Raw genomic sequence first — 21,689 nt, 5'->3', positions numbered from 1 at the left:
GGCGAACAAAAGATGCAAACAAATGGTTGCTGCCTGACTCATATCTGATTCCCATACTGACAATGGCCCACTCCCCCGCACACATAGGATCTGCACCCATGATCGAACTCATTTCCAAAGTCTGGCATAACGATAAAATCCCCGACTCAGCCAGACGCCTGGTTCAGCAGTGCCTTATTTGTCTGCAACACAACCCCGGGAAAGGAACTGTAGTACCCCGGGGAGGGTTCGGGACCCCCAATCATCCCTTTGAGGTCCTTCAGATGGACTACATCCAATTAGAGAGATGCCAAAGCCTGAAGTACGTACTAGTCATCGTGTGTGCCTTCAGCAAATGGGTAGAAGCCTATCCAACCCGTGACAACACTGCCATGACTACTGCCAAAGTACTACTGAAGGAATTCTTCCCTCGCTATGGCCTTTGTCGAATTTTATGGAGCGACAATGGCCCCCACTTCATAGCTGAGGTTATCCAATTAATCCTAAAGGGGTTAGGGGTGAAGCAACGATTTCATGCGGTCTTCCACCCCCAATCCGCTGGTCTAGTGGAACGCCATAATGCCACGCTGAAGCTGAAACTGGCAAAAATAGTGGCCACCACTGGACTCAACTGGCCGGATGCCCTCCCACTGGCCTTGTTATCGATGCGTTCCACCCCCACCAAGCACCATTTGACCCCCTACGAGGTCGTGTTTGGGCGTCCGATGAATCTCTGGACTGCTCCCAAACCGACCTCCATTCATGACGTCCCGGACGTCCTACTATCTGATTATTTGTGCAAGTTAACTAAAACGTTGTCTGTCATTCATCAACAGGTGCAGCAGGCCATCCCCGATGCTTCCAGGGGCCCCGGCCACGACATCCAACCGGGAGATTTCGTATTAATACGAAATTTCCAGCGAACCAAGAGTCTGGAACCTCGGTGGACGGGCCCCTGGCAAGTGCTGATCACCACCCGAACAGCACTCCGAGTGGAGGGGAAGAAGCACTGGCTGCACGCGCATCATTGCCGGAAGGTCTCTGCGAACCTGGCCACGACAGAAAACGTCAGCACCCAAGAAGAGCTCCTGAGCAAAGACCGACCGATATTGGACTGTTATCCCGATACTGAGGCACTCGAACTTGCAAAATTCTCTGATCCCACCGTGCCATCCAGAGAAGGGTATTTCCTGCGTCGAAAGGAGGGAGTTTCGGCTAAGTAGGCCACGGACTAAGTTAAATCTCAGAACGGTGACCTAAACACAATCAAGGGTTGCCGGGAGAGAAGCTAAACGAAGTCTGTGGTTCTGCCCGCTACCGAGCCCCCTTGAAGGTGATGGAAGCGCCAGATAAGAAGATGATGGAAGCGCCAGATAAGAAGATGATGGAAGCAACAGGAAATACCCAGTATAGAAATCCAAAGACTGACAACTTGCACAAATCAAAGACAATCGCACTCTTCATTGTCTTCCTCTTCTGCCTCCTCCTCATGACCTCCTTCTGGATTCTGGAGGAAAGCACACCGGCTCATGAGACATTGCTACCTACTGCACAGCCAACACCCCTGAAAGAGCATCACCTAATATCTCTGTCGCCTCAGCTCCGAGAAAGGCGCAGGGAATTCTGGAACAATTCCTTCGTGCAACTGTTGCACCAACACAACCTTGCTGCAAATGCTACAAACTGTTGGATCTGCGGGTTGCTCCCGCATGCCACTGGACACTCCATTCCCTTCATCCCTTCGCCCTTCTCAGTTCACGGCTCTTGCCTCGCCTGGTTGATCCTCATGCAAGAGAGCCACAGGGACAACGCCACCTCCAGCCAGACAGTGTCACACTTCTACTCTGGGTTCTGGCTGAGCAAAACAGGAAAGACCCCAGCTGCCCTGTGTCCTGCGCTCGCGGGCGCCACCTTCATCAAAGACATTCCTGCCAAAGAACGAGTCGAAGTACAGGTGCTCCACAATCCAGCCAGAACCACCTTCACTCATCTGCAAAAACAAACTACCGCCACTCTGGCTGTGGCCCTGTCTGTTATCAACATCACCGGCCTTGTGTGCCTAGAAGGCCAGGGAACGCAACTGGTGGGTTACAGCGCCTGCCGAATCACCAGAACATTGGACTCAGCTGACCCCCCTTCCTTCGTTGCTTCTCCGAACATGTACTTTGTGTGTGGCACCAAGGCTTACACCTGGCTCCCGAAGGGTTGGAAGGGTATCTGTTACATTGCCTTCGTTCTTCCACCCACATATGTAGCCCCAGCCAACCATCACCGGCAGAGGCGTGCAGACGACCTCGGACAAACCGACTCCACCGGAGCACAGTTCCTGGATGCAGCAAAGGGACTTGTTCCTCTGTGGGGCCCAATGGCAAACAGCCGTGCTATCCGGCACCTGACCCAGGCAGTAGAAACAACGATCAACATCACTGCCGGCATCCTTGCCAACAACACTGCAGAGCTTCAGGCGGTCCGCCTCGTGACCCTTCAAAATAGACTTGTCCTAGACGTGGTCCTAGCCGACCGAGGAGGAGCATGCCGCATCATCGGATCCAGCTGCTGCACCTACGTGCCAGACAACTCACCTTCAGTCTACAAAGCCATTGAACACCTCCACAGACTATCCTCAGAGGTTCACCAAGAACAGGAAGGATGGTCGCTTGGGAGCTGGTTTTGGGACACTTTGAAGAGCTGGGGTTGGAGGTTGTTTTCCTTCGTGCTGATACCTGTTGCGATCTTATGTGGGTGTTGCTTAGGTATCCAATGTCTGCCACCTTTGTTCGGCCTTGTTTCCAACTGTATGTGCCCAAAGACTTTGGACTTCCGAAATGAACACATGAGTCCCCTCTATGAAGTAGACGTACGTGACCTTATGGGGATAAATCCAAACTGACAAGTTGGCGAGATATGTTAAAAGGGAGGACTGTGGAAATTTAATTTGTGAACTAAACATTATCTGCGCCAGCTTGTCACCCATGTACAACGTGCACGATCGCCATTTTAGGCATCATGGTCTCCCTGCCCACGATCGATCGCCAGCACGTCCCCTCTGACCCAGCAAGCATCCTCCGCGCACCCTGGCTCCCCCTCCCTCCTCCTTCTGAGCACGACCCTTCTGCATGACCCTGTCCTTGAGAGTCACGCCAGCGCCTGACCAGCACCTCCTCCCCTCCCATGAATGCCCCTCTGTTGCTAAACCTCCCTCCTGCACTGGATTGTCCACACAGCATGAATACCTCTCCATTGATAGCCCCTCACCCCGTGTCCGACTGTCCACACAGGTCCGAGGCCATTGCCTAAGCCGGAAGATATCATTTACTGCTCTTTATTGTATGAGGTCGCTCTCCTTCAAAGGTCCCTCTATTTGATCCAGGCCTCCCCACCCCCTGTGACATGATCAGGCGCACGCATCCTAAGACTCGACAACACACTCAGCTGCGAGATGACTCTCTCTCTTATCAGCAGGTTGAGGACCTCTATTGTGAATGTATATGGGGGTGGGATTAACACGAGGGTTACGGGGATGTCTTTCCCATGCTCTACAAAGTTGTGATTGTATTAAAGGAAGGTCACATGCCATAAACCAGTGTATAAGAGGCCAGGCCTCCGAGTGGCTGTTAGAGCACCTCGACATGATACCTTGTTGTCTGTTCTGATGTGTTCTGCTCCGTCGGAATAAACTTCTGTTTCCTGCCTTCTGGTCTCCGGCGCCTGCCTCATTGCTTGGTAAACTTGAATGGTACAAGGGCGGTTAGCGCCGGGCAAATCTTGAGAAAGGTCCTAGCCCTACCTTTTTCCACATATAGTAAGAATGGCGGGTAAAAAGAAGGTGCTACAATATTTCTTTTAAGTAAGTTCCAAAAGGGTGTTATGTGGGAATCCGGAAAAAACCATGAAACACTTTGTGCAGTCAAAAAGGAGGTATGGTATTTCTTAAAATCTAGAACACCTACCCTTCTAATTTAACAGCTAGTAAATACATGTATTTAATACGTGAAGTCTTATTCCATATAAACATACCAATCTCCATGTTCAAAGAATAAGCCCCATAATACGTAGGGGCAATGGTCCCAGAAAAACAACCATACACTGTAAACAAATTCAAAACAAATATTCAAAATAGAACATAGAACACAAGGTATTTTGTTAGACACAGTGTTTAATTCACATTGAGCAGTGTTCTCTTAATGGAAATATTTACATAATATATGCAACAATGTCCCAAGTCGGGAGCATAGTGAGGGATGGGAGAGGGGAGGGTCAGGTAATGGTGCTTTAGTGAGGGTAGGAAAGTGATTGAAGGATAAAAGTGCCAATCAAAAGCAGTATGCTATTTACAATACACAAGGCTCATTCCTTGAGCAAATCAATCTCCCTTTCAATATAAACAATACAACGCCATATTTACAACAGTTGCACAGTATGAAGTATCTGTTGATTGCTGTCTTGTACAGTAAAATGTCGACGTTGCGACCCTATGGAGCTGTAGGTTGTTGCATCCCTTACGTCAGGGTCTTCCTCAGGACAAAAAAGTTGGGGGAGGGGAGGTGATCATAGTGCCTCTGCCCTCAGGCTAGGGGCGTAGACGGGCGCGCTGGTCCTGTTGCGAGAGAGTGACCAATGCACCTTGTTACTCTGTAAATTAAGTATCTGATTAATGGACAGGGGCCTCTCGGCTCTGATGCATCTTAAGGTCTCTGCTCTTGAAGAAAGCCTCCATTCGAATAGAGCGAGAAAATTTGTCAGAAGACATAGCCTGACATTTGACCTCTGTCTTTGAAGGCGCAGCAAATGTGACTAGATAAAAACTAGATCTAAAGGTATCTTTATTCCTCGTTCACCTTTTGAACTCCGGCATGATTATTTTGGGTGTGCTGCAGCATCCCCACACTCCTAATTGCTGCGCCTAAGGTTGTTTTTCCATAATGACACACTGCTGAGGTAAAGTGGAGTTGATTGTTTCAGAAGAGATCACAGAGAGATGGAAACTTACTTGTGACAGAGAGATAATGCTTTTGTTTCTTTAATCATTATGAGTGACCCATGATTTTATGAACCCAGGTTTCACAAAACAAAAATAAGTGTGTATCATCGGGCACTGGGAGTTTTCCCTGTAGGCTGAAAGGGTGGGGGCTGGTTTTGGACCCTTAGGGGCCAGTTTTGTTTCGGGGGCCGGGTTTGCAGCAGTGCTGCAATTTTGACCCCCAGTAACAAAATCAGGAGCCGTGCAGCGGGAGCGGTGCTTCTCACTAGCACCTCACCATCATCCCCCGGTCCGGGGGCTGGTCGAGCAGATTGCCAGGACTGGTTGCTGTTTCCAGTCTGGCCATGGTAGTAAGTAGGCCAGTGGTAGTACGATATTCACTAAGGCTCTGTTGAGCAGAATAGGGTGTGGGTATTTACCTCAATCAGTATCCCGGAGTGTGGAATGAACTGAGTTTGGTAAATGCGTCCCATCCAAGTTTTCAGCTTGGAAATGAGATATAGCACTGCGGAGTGAGAGCAGAGATTCGTTATCTAGGGAGAAGTTACTGGGGACGCTAAGGAGTGTTAAGCAGAATTGTATATCTAATTTTTGCTACTGAGAAGGTAAATTATTTTTCACTAAAAAATAGTAAAAGTCATAACAGTGTACTTGGAATGCACAGACATTGAAAGGTTCAGGTTGGACCTAGAGACTGACAAGACTAAATACATACTGTTCTATAAATCATCCATTGCAGAATGGCCAGTATAATTCTTCATCCTATTCAGCATGAAACAATTTAATCAACCCTTGAAAGAAGTCAGCCCTAAAATAATGACCAACATTAGATGCATTAAGGGGATTAACCACAACCCGATTGGCTCTATATTCCAGACGTCCCATTTATGTCTTCTCCAACTAGTTGCAACTGCTTAAACCAAATTAAAATCCTTGAAGGAGAGAGTTTCTTGGTTTAGGTACATAGAAACTGGAATGCTCTATGTGCCACAGAAAGAGCTTGAAGAAAATCTTGAATCATTTCCAAGCGGTTAAGTCTGAGAAAAATTCCCTTTGGGATATTCTCTTGTCATACAATGTATCCAAACATACCTCAATAATCAACAGCACTCCAAAACATTCATTGGGTCAGTACCTTCAACACCAGAAAGTCAACATTTAGGCAGAAATTCCTTTCCATGAGGAAAGTTTTATTATTATTTTTAAGCTTATTCGTATAAAATCATTAAAAATATCTCGCTAAAAATAGCACAACAATATACACATTAAAAACTGCTATAAAAGGCTATTAACCAATGGCTTCATGCACCTCAGGAGGATCCGGCCTATCAGGCTGACAGGGCACAGTTAGGTACAGATGGCATGCTTGCGGTACTTTACAACAAAAGCCAGGCCGCAAAACTGATAGGCCCCACGAAACACACGACCACGATATGGCTTGCAGCGCAGGCGAGACTGGGTTGGAAGGGTACAATTACTAAGCTCACCCTGCTATGGGACACCAAGGCATTGGGACAACTGAGGCGTAGTAAAGGATTCGCACAGTGGGACAGTTTTGGAATATCCACGGTAGGTGACTTGTGGGACAAGGGAACAGTGATCCCATTCGCCCTACTCCAGCAACAATATGACTTAGGCCCTAACAAAACTTATAGGTATGTACAGATCAGACACGCATTGTTACAGGCCATACCACCAGACGCCGACATTCCGGAGTCCTCTCTGCTAGAGGACAGATTACTCACTGATTACATGCAACATAAGGCTACCTCACTTACCTACCGAAAACTGACCAATAACCTACCAGACCCTACACTGAAATTACGAGAGAGATGGGTGGAGGAGGTGGGTGACATGGATGATACGGAATGGAATGAGGCACTGGCGTCCCCAAGGGAGGTGGGGATTTCAGCCAAGTTTAGACTGGTACAACTTAAAATCCTACACAGGATATATTACACAAGAACCACTCTCCACAAGCTGCAGCGGGCACCGCACCCCTATTGCCTCCGTGGATGCGGAGAGGAAGGGACACTATTTCATACCCTTTGGGAATGTCCGTTAGTAACAGACTACTGGAGACAGGTAATGCGTACTATCTCCCAAACACTTAAAGTTTCTCTGACACCAGAACCACGTAGATGTATTCTGAACATATGGGAACCTACTGACTTATCCAGACATGGTCAAATATGGGGCACATTGGGCATCATGGTGGCGAAACGGGATATAGCACAGAAGTGGGGTGCATCGGAACTGCCTACCGTGGCGTTGCGGTGTAAACACATGGACATGCTTATGATCACTGAATGTGCAGCATATGTGGCCAGGGCTAGCCCTCGAAAATCGAAAAAGGTATGGACTCCGTGGAATGCTTACAGCGGGGACATTTGTGACCCCTTGCCAGAAGATGATCCTACCAGCTCAGATGAGGAAGAAGAGGGGGAATAGGTAGGGTGTTATGGGGTACTGAACCTGCGAAAAATGGTCAGTGATATTTAACACATACTACTGCAATGTACAGCTTCAAATGTGGGGGAATGTTTTTTTTTACATCAACCTAGTACTATTGTCGTATTGAATGTCAACGTGCATGTTTGTTACACTGAAAATAATAAAAATTGTTTTACAAAAAAAAAAATACCGCTATAAAAACTAAGTCACAGAAATACAAAAATATAATAAAAATTAATGACGATTTTCACATTGGTATAACATTAATCACTTATGTCAAAAAGATCATGTACAAATGCATTCAGTGGTTTGTGAGCAAAAAGACAGCGACGCGTTTCGGAGGATTCTGTTGATCCACCTCCTTCTTCAGGCTTGCTACACATCTATTTCAACACTGAGTATCAAGTTCTGCACAGGTTCCCCAGAAATTGTCCTCAAGGGATATCGTCCTAATATTCGAATATGGTGAACTTCTTAACTTCAAAGGATGTTTGGAAAACCCTTCTTTAAATTCCCAGTGCTAATAGGCCTTAAGCATACAGGAAATGGGGGATTGTTCAGTTAGTTTCTGCCAATAGCAGGAGAACAGTCCTGTAAAAATAAGGTTCCACGTTTTCTTTTAATTTTTCTCATCGTCACATATAATCATACGAACGTTATACGCATGCCCTACAAGCCGTTTGTAACACCACCGGCATATAAATGTTTTGACAACTCTTGCTCTCGCCCCTAGGGGACTGAGTCTTTATTCCTGTATACCGTACCTTGTAAATACCTCAATAAAAAGTATTGGAAATTAAAAAAAAAATTAAAAATTATTTCTTCTATTTATATCCACCACACGTTTGGCGATCCAATCGACATTAAACAATCTCCGTAGTCATCCACCAAACGACGTATATCCCCTCTAGGAGGAAAAAGTTGCATTTTTCATTGACAAATTCCACAACTCCTATAGTAAACCTACGGAACAATGCCATAAGAACTCTCTTACTCCTGCTAAAATATAGATTGCATCCATCTTGCAGACTGCAACACTCTGAAAATCATGAAACAGAGAGATGAAAGTTATTGCTTCCTCCATCACCTAATGCAAACCTATTACATTCAAAGAAAATCCCCGCAACACATCCTGTTCTTATCTCAGATTCCAACATTAAACTCACCATATTCACTACCAAACCATCTTACGCTTTCCATCTGATCTCTCTTGCTCTTGCCAAACAATATGTGGATAATCTCTCGCTTCTGGCTGTAAATCATAATTCTCTCAAGCAATGCATCTTTCCTGAAGAATTAAAATTAGCCTTGACCATCATTGTCGCAAAATGCTAACTAAGGGCCAGCTGTATGACCATTGATGTTTGCGACTCGCAAATTTAATTAAATTGCGAGTAGCATATTGAGAGTCACAAACATCAATGTACAACAGTGTCAGAGACACTTTGCGATTCCCATTGGGGTCGCAATTGCATGCCTCATGCATATTAATGAGGCTGCTGCAACTTGCGAACCCATTTGGGAATGGCTTGCACTCCCAGGGATGGTGTCCTGCTGGGGTCAGCAGACCTCCAAGTCTGGGACGGCTTTTAAATAAAGCAGTTTTCTTCAATGCTGCCTGTTTTCCTTAAAGGAAAACTGGATGCATTTAAAAAATAAAAATGTACATTTTCATTTTTCAAGGGCAGGCAGTCGTCCCTGGGACCACTGTCTGTCCTTAAAAAATGTTTGCGCATGCATTCCCAAAGGGGAAGGGGTCCCGTTGGCAAGTGCTTTACCACCCTTCTAAGAAGTGTTTTGCAACCACAATTGCGGTTACTAAACATTCTTACATAGCTTTTGGAGTTGCTTTTAGGAAGGGAACGCCTCTTCCTAATAGTGAGTCGCTAAACCCTATTTTGCGAGTCACAAATTGTTTGTGACTCGCAAAATAGGGTTGGTACATGGGCCACACGTTTTTTGCGGTCGCAAACGGGCCTAAACCCCCTTTGCGACCGCAAAAAATGGTCTTACATCTGGCCCTTAGACCCTAATATGCCAGAACACTGTAGAGCCATCACAGGTCTTCCTTCCATAGAACCAAAACCTCCACACTGAAAAACACAGTATTTTCGTGGTCTCTATCTTTGACTGAGGTGCATTGTGTTTGCTGGTGGTTCTTGATGTCTCTGTCGCCTTTCATACCGTCCCATAACCTTCTTCTGTGCATGCTAAGTGATAGGATCGACATCAAAGGCACAGAGCTAAATTTGGTTAAAATCTACTTGAGAAACAAATCTGTGTGTGTTAAAATAGGAAAATCCATATCAGCTGCCACCTCTGTACCTGTCTCATTGACCGTGATTCATGGGTAGTCTAGAGGAAAGTCCAGCTCAGTTTCCAAAAACACAATCCTTCTTCTCTTGCCTAATAACTCCTATAACTTGTTCATACAGCACTCTGCTGCCCTTTCCTGTGTCTTTCCTACACTTTCTAATATTTCAACTAAAAAGCGAAATGTAGTAGAACTCAAATGTATCTCGCTAGAACTCATTGCTCAGATCTGCAGTGACTTGTGTGTCTCCTTTAATAGATTTCAGGCTATTTTTATTATTAACTATTTTGTTTGCTTTCCCATCTTTTTGCTCAGAGATCTTCTGTGCCACATATCTTATCTTGCACTGGGTATCTGGGAAGAAATCTTGGAATTTGAATCACCACTATCCCCCTCAAGGTCATCCTACATGCTGCAGCACATTTCATGAAAGACTGATGAAATATAACCACATCATTTTCCACCTATGGATCTTCACAGGTCCTTCATGTACAAAGCCATCGCCACTTTCACCCTTATTTGGATGACAGCTCACCATCGCTGGTGGCTCCAGCACTCTCTTCACCTGGATACCTTCAGACGAAGAAGTGCAAAAGAAACAAAAACAAGGCAAAAGGCTCTCTTTGTCTGTGCACTCAGGATCTGGAACCATGGATATCCCTGTATCCGTCCATACACCCTCACTCATTTCTACTTTAAGAAACAGCTGAATGCTCATTGCTCAACGATTTAAAGTTCACTACCTCATGATGCAGTAACAACCTTCAAACCAGCTACCCCTCCTAATACATTTTGCCTGTTGTGAAATTCAAATCCATAGATCCATTACTCTTTATTTAAAACACCTTAGCCACAACATGCACAGCAACTGGATTAAGTGGCAACGAATCACCGGTAGAATACAAACCTACAAAATCCTGCACACTGAAAGTTCTTTTTGGTCTTCTTGTAAGATGAAATGTGTGCTATTTGGCTAACACATGCATACATAATGGCATACTATTCTGCAAATAAATATTAATATTGGAGTAAATACATACGTTTTGAAGAGACCCGAGCCAACCCTTTGTACCCATTGTGATTAATATAATGAATTTCCATTTAATAGAGCTTTAAAATATATGTACCTATTTTAGTAAGGTTTTTTTGTTGTTTTATTGATATCTGCACTAGGAAAGTTGCTTCTGTCAAAGTCGTTTCTACAATGCCAGAGAATAAATAGTCAATTGATAGCTTTTCCGGTGATGTAATGTTCTGTAGTGTCACATTGTATACAAGTTAGTCGGGCCTTGTACATTCCCTTCCTCCGTAGAGAACCAAAAATCCTTAAACCCTCCATGATTGACATTGCCATGCTGTATCTTCTATTGAATTGATCTAGCGCTGGAAGCCCCTTAAATGGTTTCATTGCGGATCGTGCACTTTATAAGGAAAGTAGAAACATATGCATGGATGTCTATTTAGGGGTCACCAGGGGTCGCAGCTGGGACCCCTGGCATACCCCTTTCGTTCTCCAGCACTGCCTTCATAACCCCTTGCCTCAGAGATGACAAAATCATTGCCAAGAAAGACAGCTTTCCCTTATTGGCACCAAGACTACATCTACCTTTTTTTTCACACCATTTTTATTGCATTAATAGTGAATAATAATTCTCCATTGGTGTAATAAAAATGGAGTACAAGAAGCTGGAATGGAATCTTCTCTAGCAGCTAAGGCAAGTAAAAACATGCTTCTAAATACATGTTGTGTGCATGCAGATGAGAGTTTTTGTGAGAGTGTGTGTATGTGTGAGAGTGTGTGTCTGTATGGGTTAGCATGTGTGAGTAAGCGACTGTTATACATGAGTGAGAATGATTGAGATTGAATGAAGCAAGCGTGAGTGAATCACAGTGAATGGGCATGAGTGACTGAGAGTAATAGTGACTGTAAGTGAGTGTGAGTGGGTGAGAGTGAATGATTAAAAATGAGTGTGAAGAAGCGTTAGAGCATGTGGTTGAATGAGTGAGAGTAACAGTGGGAGTGAGTGAAAAAGAGTGAGCAAAAGAGTAAGAAAGTATGAGTGAGAGTAAGAGTGAATTTGGAAATGAGAGTAGAGCGAGTGTGAATAACTCACAGTGAGTGATAGTGAGGGAGGGAGAGTATAAAGGAGTGTGAGTGAGAAAGTATTCGTGAATTAGAGTAAGCATAAGTGAGAGTGAATGTAAATGAGTTTGTATGAAGGAATGAGAGTGAGGATGAATAAATGAGTGAGATTGATTGAGTGAAAATGACTGACTTTAAATGAGTGTACATGTGTGAATGCGAGTGGGAATATGGTATTATGGTTGCGAGTATACCTTTAGCACTGGCATACTGAAGGTAATTCTTGGCTTGTAGAGGCACCCATAGCACAATACTGGCGCTGGTATACTGGAGGCAGTTCTTAACATGAGCAATGTCATTGGAATTACGCAATTCTGTGGCTGCTGTGGTTTCTGAATAACTATGATTTTTAAGCATTTGCCACATAATCCATCATCTTGTGCATAATTTGGTCAAATGCATCAAAAGTCAGAAAAAAACTGAGTAATGTGTGTTGCAGCGCAGTGTAAGGCCCTATGCAAAGGTTATTACAGTTGTTGGGTGCTAAACTGCATATTAAATTGGTACTAATGGGGTAAAACCTTTACCCAGATGGTGTCAATGTGTATAAATGTCAAAATAACGAAGTGATACTATCACAAAATGTGCTGCATGATTTGCCTATTTTATACACATTATTTAGTCAACCCTACTGCATAAATTGGTCGTTCCCCGTCACATAATTGCACTGGCCCTGCATGACAGCCATATATGACACAATACTGGAACTGTTACCAAAAAAGGGTATACCCAAAAATGTCCCTGGAACCTAGGTGTAAAGTAGTACATGGATAAAGGGTCCCAGTACAGAATCCTTACGAAAGAGAGAATAGTAAAGAAAAGAGATTTTCGAAGAATGATAAAAAGAGCTTGGCTTCACTGTTATCTAATCACAATGAGTCTGAACCAGAAAATTAAACATTTACATTAGATCATACATTGTTAAAGAGAACGAAGTGCCCCAGGGTAGGAGGAGAAGGGGAAGGTAGGATTGGTGCAAAGATAAGTGCAAGGGTTTCTGGGAATTCTAGGGAAGGTGACGGTCAAAACGACCTAATTCTCTGAAATATATACAAATGCGTTGGCTTGAACGTACAGCCACACTCACAACATAAATGTTCATACCATTCCTTCAAAAAGCCATCATAAAAAATGTTTTTAAAAACCATGGTGAATATATCCACACTGAGGTCAATGTTGGCAAATAAGATAATTGTCGACGTTTCAACCCCAAATATGTTCTAGGTATCTGTGTAACCTTAGTAGGGGGTCTTCTTCAGGACAAGGGGGATGAGGGAGGGGCCGGTAGCGTGACTATTCAGTTGCATGATGAGCAAATTACATGATAATTGTGGGCCCAGAGGCTCCAAAAGCGAGAAGAGAACGGACCTCTCGAGTCTTGATCTCCATGGGCATACAAATCATAAGTTGTTCGAAGGACGGGCGCCGCCAGAGCCGGTCGGCAAACCACAGCATCTGTAAAACTCAATCCCTACTGCTGTCAAAGTCCTCGTACTTTATCATTCTTTGAAAATCTCTTTTCTTTACTATTCTCGCTTTCGTAAGGATTCTGTACTGGGACCCTTTATCCATGTACTACAATACTGGCACTGGCATGCACGAGGTAATATTTGGGATATTGTACATTCATGGCAAAAGTTTGGCATACTGGAGGTAATTCTTGGCATGGGGCATTTATAGAAAAGTCCTGGTGCTGGCAAACTGGAAATCCTTTTTGGCGTAATGGGCACCCATGGTAACATATAGTACTGGCATAGCAGAGGTATTTGTTGGAATTAATACAGCTGTGGATAAATGCTGACACTGGCATACTTGAGGAAATTCTTGGCATGGGGGCACCCTTGGCAAAATGCTGTTGCTAATACATTGGAGGTAATTTTTGGAAAAGAACTATGGCATTTTGAAGGGAATAAGTATGACATAATGCTGGCCCTGACCTACTAGAGGTAAATACTAATAAACATTTTATAGATGCCATTAATGGGAAATTTCTGGCATTGGCATATTGTATGCAATTTTTGGCATGTCAGGAAATCGTGGCATGTGGTGGCACCCATGACATAAAATGCTGGCTGCACAGTGGAGGTAATTTTTGACATATAGCAGCATCCATAGCGCATTTTGGCAAAAAAAGGGGTTAGCTCCTGGAGAGTACCAGGTTTAATTGAATGGCATACCATGAAAGTAATTGAATGTTCAACGAGTGTCCTTTTAGAAGCTCATGACTTCTTAACACATTTATGTGAAACATTGTGTTTTAAAAGTTGCCATTTTACCCCATTTATTTTCAAAATGTTCTTGAAGTGGATAACCCCCAACGTCCCCATCCCCACTGGAAGAGGTCTGACTCAATTCCTTCACTCATTACGGTTTAGGGAAAGTATTGTATTATGCCCCTCCACTTTCAAAGATCATGTCAACACTCTAATATAGGTGCACTTGTGTTGTATTGTTATATTAGTCGTGCAATTATTATGGAATTTCAGCAATATCAATTATTGTGATGTCATCCGGGTCAAGATCATGTGACTTCACTTCTTGGGAAGATTCAGGGTCAAAAGTCATATGACGTCACTACCTGTGATATCATTAAAGGCAAAGTGTATGTGACGTCACTTCTGCTACCCATTTGTGTTACTTGACGGCCAAGCACATACATATAAGGTGAATATGTGTTAGCACAATCACCCAGGCTGCTTTGGCAAGAACGACTCGGGTACTTTACTCATATTGAAATGCATTGTTGTCTATTTTGTTTACATTCTTGAATCACATATTCATCACAAGTTATTCTTTTCAGTGGTAGGACAGCCTCTCAGATGAGCAGAGACCTTTCAGTTCAGCTCCCACGGCCAAACCAGAACGTGGAGAGGAGCCGGAGTAAAACCTACCCGAAAAGGACAGGGGACTCCCAGCCGAGCGGTAAGCGGTAGTCGAGCACCTACATGCAATGGAAATGTTACTCCCTGTGCCGCTTGCTTCTGTTGTTTCCTTCATTACCTTTTCCTCTTTGCTTGTTGTCCACCCTCTGTCCTTTCCTTGTAATATATCATCCAAGAAGTTAATGTATTCTCTCATTTAACTGTGACTTAGTAGCTGGAAAATAAGGGTAGGATATGTGCAAAAGCCATCCATCTGCCTCATGAATACATGGAATGAGCAACGTAGAGGAATTGTGTCCCTAAGGAAAGAATGCACTGCCTGAAGTTGATAGTTTTTGGAGGTGGAGCAATGCAAAGAAGTGTGATGAATGGATGGAGCAACTCTACACCATGTAAAATATGCTGCATTAAAATACACAAAATGCAGTATTGGTCTGAAAACAGCCACCCAGTAATGCAGGCTAGTATACGTCTAGATCCACAGTGCCAAGTAAAGGCCATGTGTTTTATAGCAGCGACATTCATCAATTCTTCAGAATTCAAACTGTCATTCATGTAAGGCTCAGTAATATATGTAAAATAATGGAAAAACGGAAAATGAGAAACCACACTGGAGGAAACCAAATCATGGAAAGCCAATTTTAAGGAAATACCATTTTATAGAAATACAAAAAAAAAAAAAAAAAAAAAAAAAAAGTAAATATTTTAAAGAAGAGATAATTTTGGGAGAAATTTAAAATGACTTTAAAATTGGGTAGAGTGTAGGGGTAAGGATGGGTTTTGGGGTTCAGGGTTATGTGATGTTTAGGGGTGATTAGGGGTTTTTAATGGTCAGTGACAGCTGTAGTGTAGGTGTAGAAAGGGGATTTTAAGTTCAGGGATTGGTGGAGTTTAAAGCTGAGGAGAGTTTTTAACGACCAGGGGCCGTATGATAGAATACTGCGCACTCTCCTTGTAAGCGCCGAGCGCACTTTTCAAAAGGTTCGCTCAGTGCTAACAAGGTGAGTATGTCGTATTATGTTGAATGCGCTGCCCCCAGGGCACCGCAAAGTCACGCTGCCCCGAGGGCGGCACATTCAAGTGAAATGCAGAGCAGCTTTGCAACTCGCCTGAACTTTTAAGGGGGATTAGAGATCCTCTTGCAGGCGCAGGGGCAAAGGGATTCCCTAATTTGCATGGGGCCATTCTCCCATGCAAATTAGGGAACACCCTCTAGTGATAGCAATGGCGCTTCTGTATTACAGAAAGGGCTGCACAAGCGTCTGTGGCCCTTTCCGTAATACCAGAGTGCCCCGGGTGCATGCAAAGTGGGTGCACATGCCTGTTGCGCCCCCGGGCACTTTTCATAATACTGCCTCAGGAATGGGTGGAGCTTAGTGGTGGTGAGGGTTTTTTATAGTTCATGGAATATTGGAGCTTAGGGGTGGTGAGAGGCTTTTATGGTTCAGGGATGGGTGTTGTGTAGGAGTGCTGAGTTTGTAGGGTTCACAGCGGGTGGGGTTTAGGGCGAGTGATTGGTATTTAAGGACCAGTGATGGATAAACTTCAACAGTGGTTAAGGGTTTTTAGGGTTCAGGATTAGGTGGAGTGTAGGGGTCATGAGGGGTTTTAGTGGCCAGGGAGAGGTTGATTCAGGTTTAGAAAAAGATGTTTAGGTTTCAGGCATTTAGAGGTGGTGAAAGTTTTTAGCGATCAGGTATGGGCAGACTTTAGTGGTGGTGATGTTTTTTTATGGATCACAGAATATTGGAGTTTAAATGTGGTGATGCATTTTTAAGGTTTAGACTTGGGTGAAGTGTAGGATCGTTGAGGGATGTTGTGGTTCACAGATGGACAGCTGGAGAGGGTTTTTTAGTGTTAGTGATGGGTAGAGTTTTGCAGTATGAAGGGTTTTTAGGGTTCAGCAATGGGTAGATTTTAGGGGTGTTGGGGGTTTTAGTGGTCAGGAATGGGTTGGGTTTATTGATAAAGAGTTTTGGAGTTCAGCAATGGGAGGAGTTTAGGGTGGTGAGGGGTTTTTAAGGGTTCAAAGATAGATAGAGTTTAGATGTAAAGAGCGGATTTTAGGGTTCAAAGATAGGTGGAGTTAGTGAGGGGTTTTTAGGGTTCAGGGGTGGGTGGAGTTTAGGTATCAGGGATGGCTGTGGTTTAGCTATGGTTGCTGCTTTTGAGGGGTCAAGGATGGATGGTAAGTGGTCACAGGTGGATGGTCTTTAGGGCTGGCGAGGAGATCAGTGAATTATAAGTATCCAAAGTAATTGTCTGACAATGTAAAATATAAATCTGAAGTGATGCCCACTAAAGTAAAGCACTGAAATAAATAACTCAGTCAAAAATATTTTCTGAAAGTAAGACCTCTAACCATTGCATTTACACTTGCTATGAAATGGTAAATGCCATTCACCCTTCAAATTTAGGTGAAATGGTTTCCCAGTAATGGTTTTTCATGAATTTTTTTTCTATTAAATCACATCCAACCACGGCGCAGTTTACATTGGTCCTTCATCCACCGCGCCTCTAGTACAGCAGTCATATTCATCCAATCCTCAGACTTTAATCTCTCAGGCACCGTAAAGGATGATTGTGGATCCATAGTGGCTTGCAAGCACATGCATTGTACAGCATTGAAATTGATTCATTGTTCAAACTTTAATGTCTCATTCATGTAAGTCACAGGTTAGTATGGTGCTTGATTGACAGGCCCTGTATTTGACAGCAGTCGCATTCATCCATCCTTCAGACTTCAATCTCTCATTAGTCTCTTGTTCATGTACGGCTACATACATGTTGTGAATAAATACTGGAAATAGCCGAAACAGTTGCTTCAAAACCAAAGCCAAAACTGCTTAAAGGCACAATATACATTCTAAACGTGAAACAGGACTGGAAGTGAAGGGGGATGTAAGGTGAGGACATTAGAATGGAGCAGGGTGCTCTGACTGCAGTTTAGTTGCACTTTAAAACACAGTGGCATTTCACATTGTGTTCTGTCACATTTGATTCCATTTTAAAAGAGGGAATCAGTGTCCATAACAAAAAGTTCTGGGGCCAAATGTGTTAAAGAATCATTGCTATAGCCAGAGAATATGAAGTCCGTACAGGACATGCAGCCAGACGAAGCATCATATCGGAGTAGGTAAACAGATGTACGCATGCATGGGGCTAGAGGAACAAAGCTGCAGGAACCACAACAACACGCATAAAGAGCAACATGAGCACAGGCACCCATTCACATAGACAGTTGCACAGTCATAGACAACACACATAGGTGGATTGATTAGTGCATAAGTATGTGAGTTCATGTATCGTTAGATTCATGTATATGGTGGTTGCATGGATGGATGTGTGTAGCTAAATCCCTAGATGAGTCGATGGAAAGTAATAGAAGATAATCTAATGTTTGTGATGTTTTGTTTTACCATTTTACGGTAATTTCACAGTTTCCTAGGATGACATGTTGATAAAGTTTGTGTTGCAACAGTGGTTACGGACTACTGGTAACAGTGAAAACATACAATCATTTTTGCGCTACAGACAGTATTCACGTAGATACACTGTGTAACGTGGTTCTCTGCGCACAGCTCCGTCTCAAAAATCTGGTTCGTTTTCCTAATAGCTAATTTATTGAACAGGAGCACTCTTCAACAGGACTTTTCTATTAGTGTCATTATTCATTTATTTTACTTTCCAATTACTATACAGAACTCAGTTGTGTCAAGATTTTCTTGACTTTATTCGGTTCTACTTTGTGGGGAGCCCTCCCTCCCCTCAAGAGGCTGATCATGGGACAGGATTCTAGCTCCAAGTCAGGCTTCTAATTTGAGAAAGACTCACGCCGCGTGCCACCAGTCCCCCATGTGCCTGCTGACACCCAGAGCATTATTGTGAAATATTTTGATTAGTGCTACTTGGGAAGAATAAATAACAATTTTCAACCTGAAAGACTCCACCCAATCTAATCATTTCGAGCCTCGTTTTGGACACCCGTTTTGCTAAGTTATTATCTAGTTTGGTGGACTTTCTATTTTGATCAAGAAAACGGTACGATTTCCAGATACCTTCAAAAACTGAATTCTTACCAAATACTCTCGCTTGATAAGGTCTGAAGTTTTAGCGTTCTGGGTTAGTGGTACTGCCCAAATGCCCTGACAGTTTGTAAGAAAAACAATACTAACCTGCTAGGCCGACTATTCGTGCTTCTACTATTCCCCATGATATGACTTTATTTTATATTCATCCCCCATAGCTCGGTTATTTATAACGTACATGTGTATGTCCCCGCTAAGGCCAGAATTTGATGCAAGGCCACTTAAAATGAGGGGATTTCTGAAATATGAGCACATGTACGTATTTTTCAAAATAGCTGGTAGAAAATTTAGGATGATTTAGGTAAAGTCAGATTAATTGATTGAGTAGGATCTTAATGAGAAATATGAGAAATAAATGGTGTCAGAGTACATATTATTAATGAATAACTCTGTATAAATTATCAATATTTCTTTAATTTTTAAAATTTTGTATGGAACCCTACAATAGTTATGCATCGAACAAACCATTTACATGACTTCTTTTTTTCATAAAACCTCAATGCATTTTAGCTAGGGGCATGCTGAGAAACAATCTTATAAATTTTTCTGAAAATCTTTTGGTTAATAGGTCCGTCTAGCAGAATATATGGCTCTGTATAGGGAAGAAGCCTCTGTTTTTGGGAGCGTAGCTGGACGCAGTTATCTGTGTTCGCAAACCAGCTTATACAAATCGTACACTGACTGGTTTTAGAGTAGGGATGAACTATGCAGGGCAACTGATGGACAAAGAGGTGGCATCACCAAATGTCCATTCACAGACCCTACAAATTGACATTGGAAAGGTTGCAATTTGCGGAAACCCACCTGCACTGTTAAAGGGGATTAGAGATCCCATTCCAGATGGTTGTGCTGTGAGTAACTGCACCTGCCTGCAAGGTTATGTCTGGGGGTCTATTGGTGACCCCTTCATCCTGCCAGAGGGCTGCAATCAGGGGCGCACTGACAGTGCACCCCCATGTAGGTGGTGCACTGTAAGTGCGCCTCCTGAGAGCTCCTTTGCCACTTCCGGAGAGTCCGCGTCTGTAATATGGTGTGGGTGCAGAGACCAAGAGATTCCCTCAATTGCATGGGGCTGTGCCCCCTTTCAGATGAGGGAACACCCTCTTGAGGAAGCACCAGGCGCGGTTCGTCCTTTGGGGCGTGGAGGCATAGCCCCCCTGCCCGAAGCCGCCCGCAGCTCCCTCTGCGTCAATCATGTCAATGAATCAACATGACGTCAGACCGCCCTGCCCCTTCAGAGTCTGAAGGGGTAGGCGGTCATGTTGATTGATTGACATGTGTTGCCGCCTGTACAATCAAGTGCGTATGCGTGGAGACGGAGGGTGTATTTTTACCCGTGCCCACGCATGCGCACTTGTGTTTTTGCGACGTTGCGCATGCCCATTAGGAGCCCTAATGGGCGTGCTGCGGGCGAGAAGGTACCTGTGCCCCTGGCGCCAGGATTGGCCAGGGGCGCTGTGAGCCTGTGACATGTGGGGAGCTGAGCCCAGAGGTGGCGCAGACCGGGACCGGCAGCAAGGTAAGTGTGTGTGTTTTTCTTTTCTTTTAAAGTGTTTGGTGCGAGCGTGCGTGTATGCATGAATGTTTGGTGGAGAGTGTTGCGAATGGATGTGTTTGTGTGTATGCGTGTGTGAATACATTTCTTTGAGTGTTGTGTATGGGGAGGGGGAGGAGGGGGGTCGCCGCTGGCCTGAGTGGCCTGAGGCCCGCACTCGCAAATCAGTTTGCGCCTCACCACTTGAAAATTTCACCAGCCGCCCCTGGGAAGCACTGGTGCTGTATGTGATACAGCACCAGCGCTTTCAGTATTACAGAAAGGGACACACAAGCGTCTGCAGCCCCTTCTGTAATACCAAAGTGCCTCTGGGATGCGCAAAGTGGACGCAAACGCCTGTTGCGCTCCCAGGGCACTGGGGTAATACGGTCCCAGGTGTTGATCAATGGTTTGCAACCGCAGTCGTTGTCACAAACTAATAATACATGCCATTTAGAATCGCAATTAATGGGAGATATACCTTTCACATTCCTAATTGTGACTCCTTATCCCTTTTAGAGTAAGAAAGGCTTTTACGGTTTGCAAAAGGGTTTTAGTACATTTGAAAGCAATTTTTTATAGTCGCAAAACACTGTGTTTTTTCCACTCTCAGGGTTTGTGACCACCAAAGAGTGTAATGTATTAAGTCCTAAATTCTTGCACTGATGGTTAGAAAAAGAACAGAGACTGTGCTGCTGCCATGCTCCAGTAAGCCCCGCCCAGATGGGATGGCTGTCATCTGTGTTAATATGCCCAGGACAGCAACAAATAAGCGCCGTGAGGCCGTGTCACTCACAGACGAGCACGCCCAGTAACCGCCGGGCCTTCAGGGCTGACAACGGTATAAAATGCCTCTGTGCGACTGCTGTTCACACAGACTGCGCAATACGAACGTTACATTTTTAAGAATGTTAATATTTCACGACTCTTCCTGATTTTTATTTTCAAAGTGCCATTCTTTTCCTGGAATGCGCCTAGGGTGTAAGTAGACAGACACTGAATTCATTTATCAAAGCCACGTGGCAGGTATCGGAGGCCAAGCCAGCGTGATGCGTCTTGTCTGTGCCCCGTGGAAACAGAACCCGTCGGTAATTAGGAGCATTGTGAGACGTTCAGTGCTACCGGCCGGGCGATGGGCACCTGTGAACGCGCACCGAGGGCCCCCGGCTAGCAGGCGTGGATTTCAAAGTCACCGGGCGGGCAGCAGAGGCGACCCCCTTGGAGGGAGTGCTGCTGCTGCCGCCCACCGCCGTAATCTGGCGCACACAAAAGGACATCGATCAGGAAAATTAGCAGTTACTAATTGCCTGCCGA

At 44.3% G+C, this 21,689-nt stretch overlaps 1 protein-coding gene across 4 annotated transcripts in view; it reads left to right on the top strand.

Moving 5' to 3' along the window:
- The window catches only part of EPB41L4A (erythrocyte membrane protein band 4.1 like 4A), an 864,386-nt gene that overhangs the window by 596,340 nt on the left and 246,357 nt on the right, over window positions 1–21,689 (top strand). For all 4 annotated transcript variants that reach the window (XM_086961016.1, XM_086961015.1, XM_086961018.1 and 1 more), the window contains exon 12: window positions 14,672–14,793. In XM_086961016.1, the coding sequence (XP_086817142.1) occupies window positions 14,672–14,793 (122 nt within the window). The remainder of the gene's footprint in view (window positions 1–14,671; window positions 14,794–21,689) is intronic.

Source organism: Lissotriton vulgaris, chromosome 3_1 (genome assembly GCF_964263255.1).
Source record: "Lissotriton vulgaris chromosome 3_1, aLisVul1.2, whole genome shotgun sequence".
Classification (NCBI taxonomy): Eukaryota; Metazoa; Chordata; class Amphibia; order Caudata; family Salamandridae; genus Lissotriton; species Lissotriton vulgaris.
Note: the sequence above shows the minus strand (reverse complement) of the source record. Positions and strands in the feature narration are given on the sequence as shown.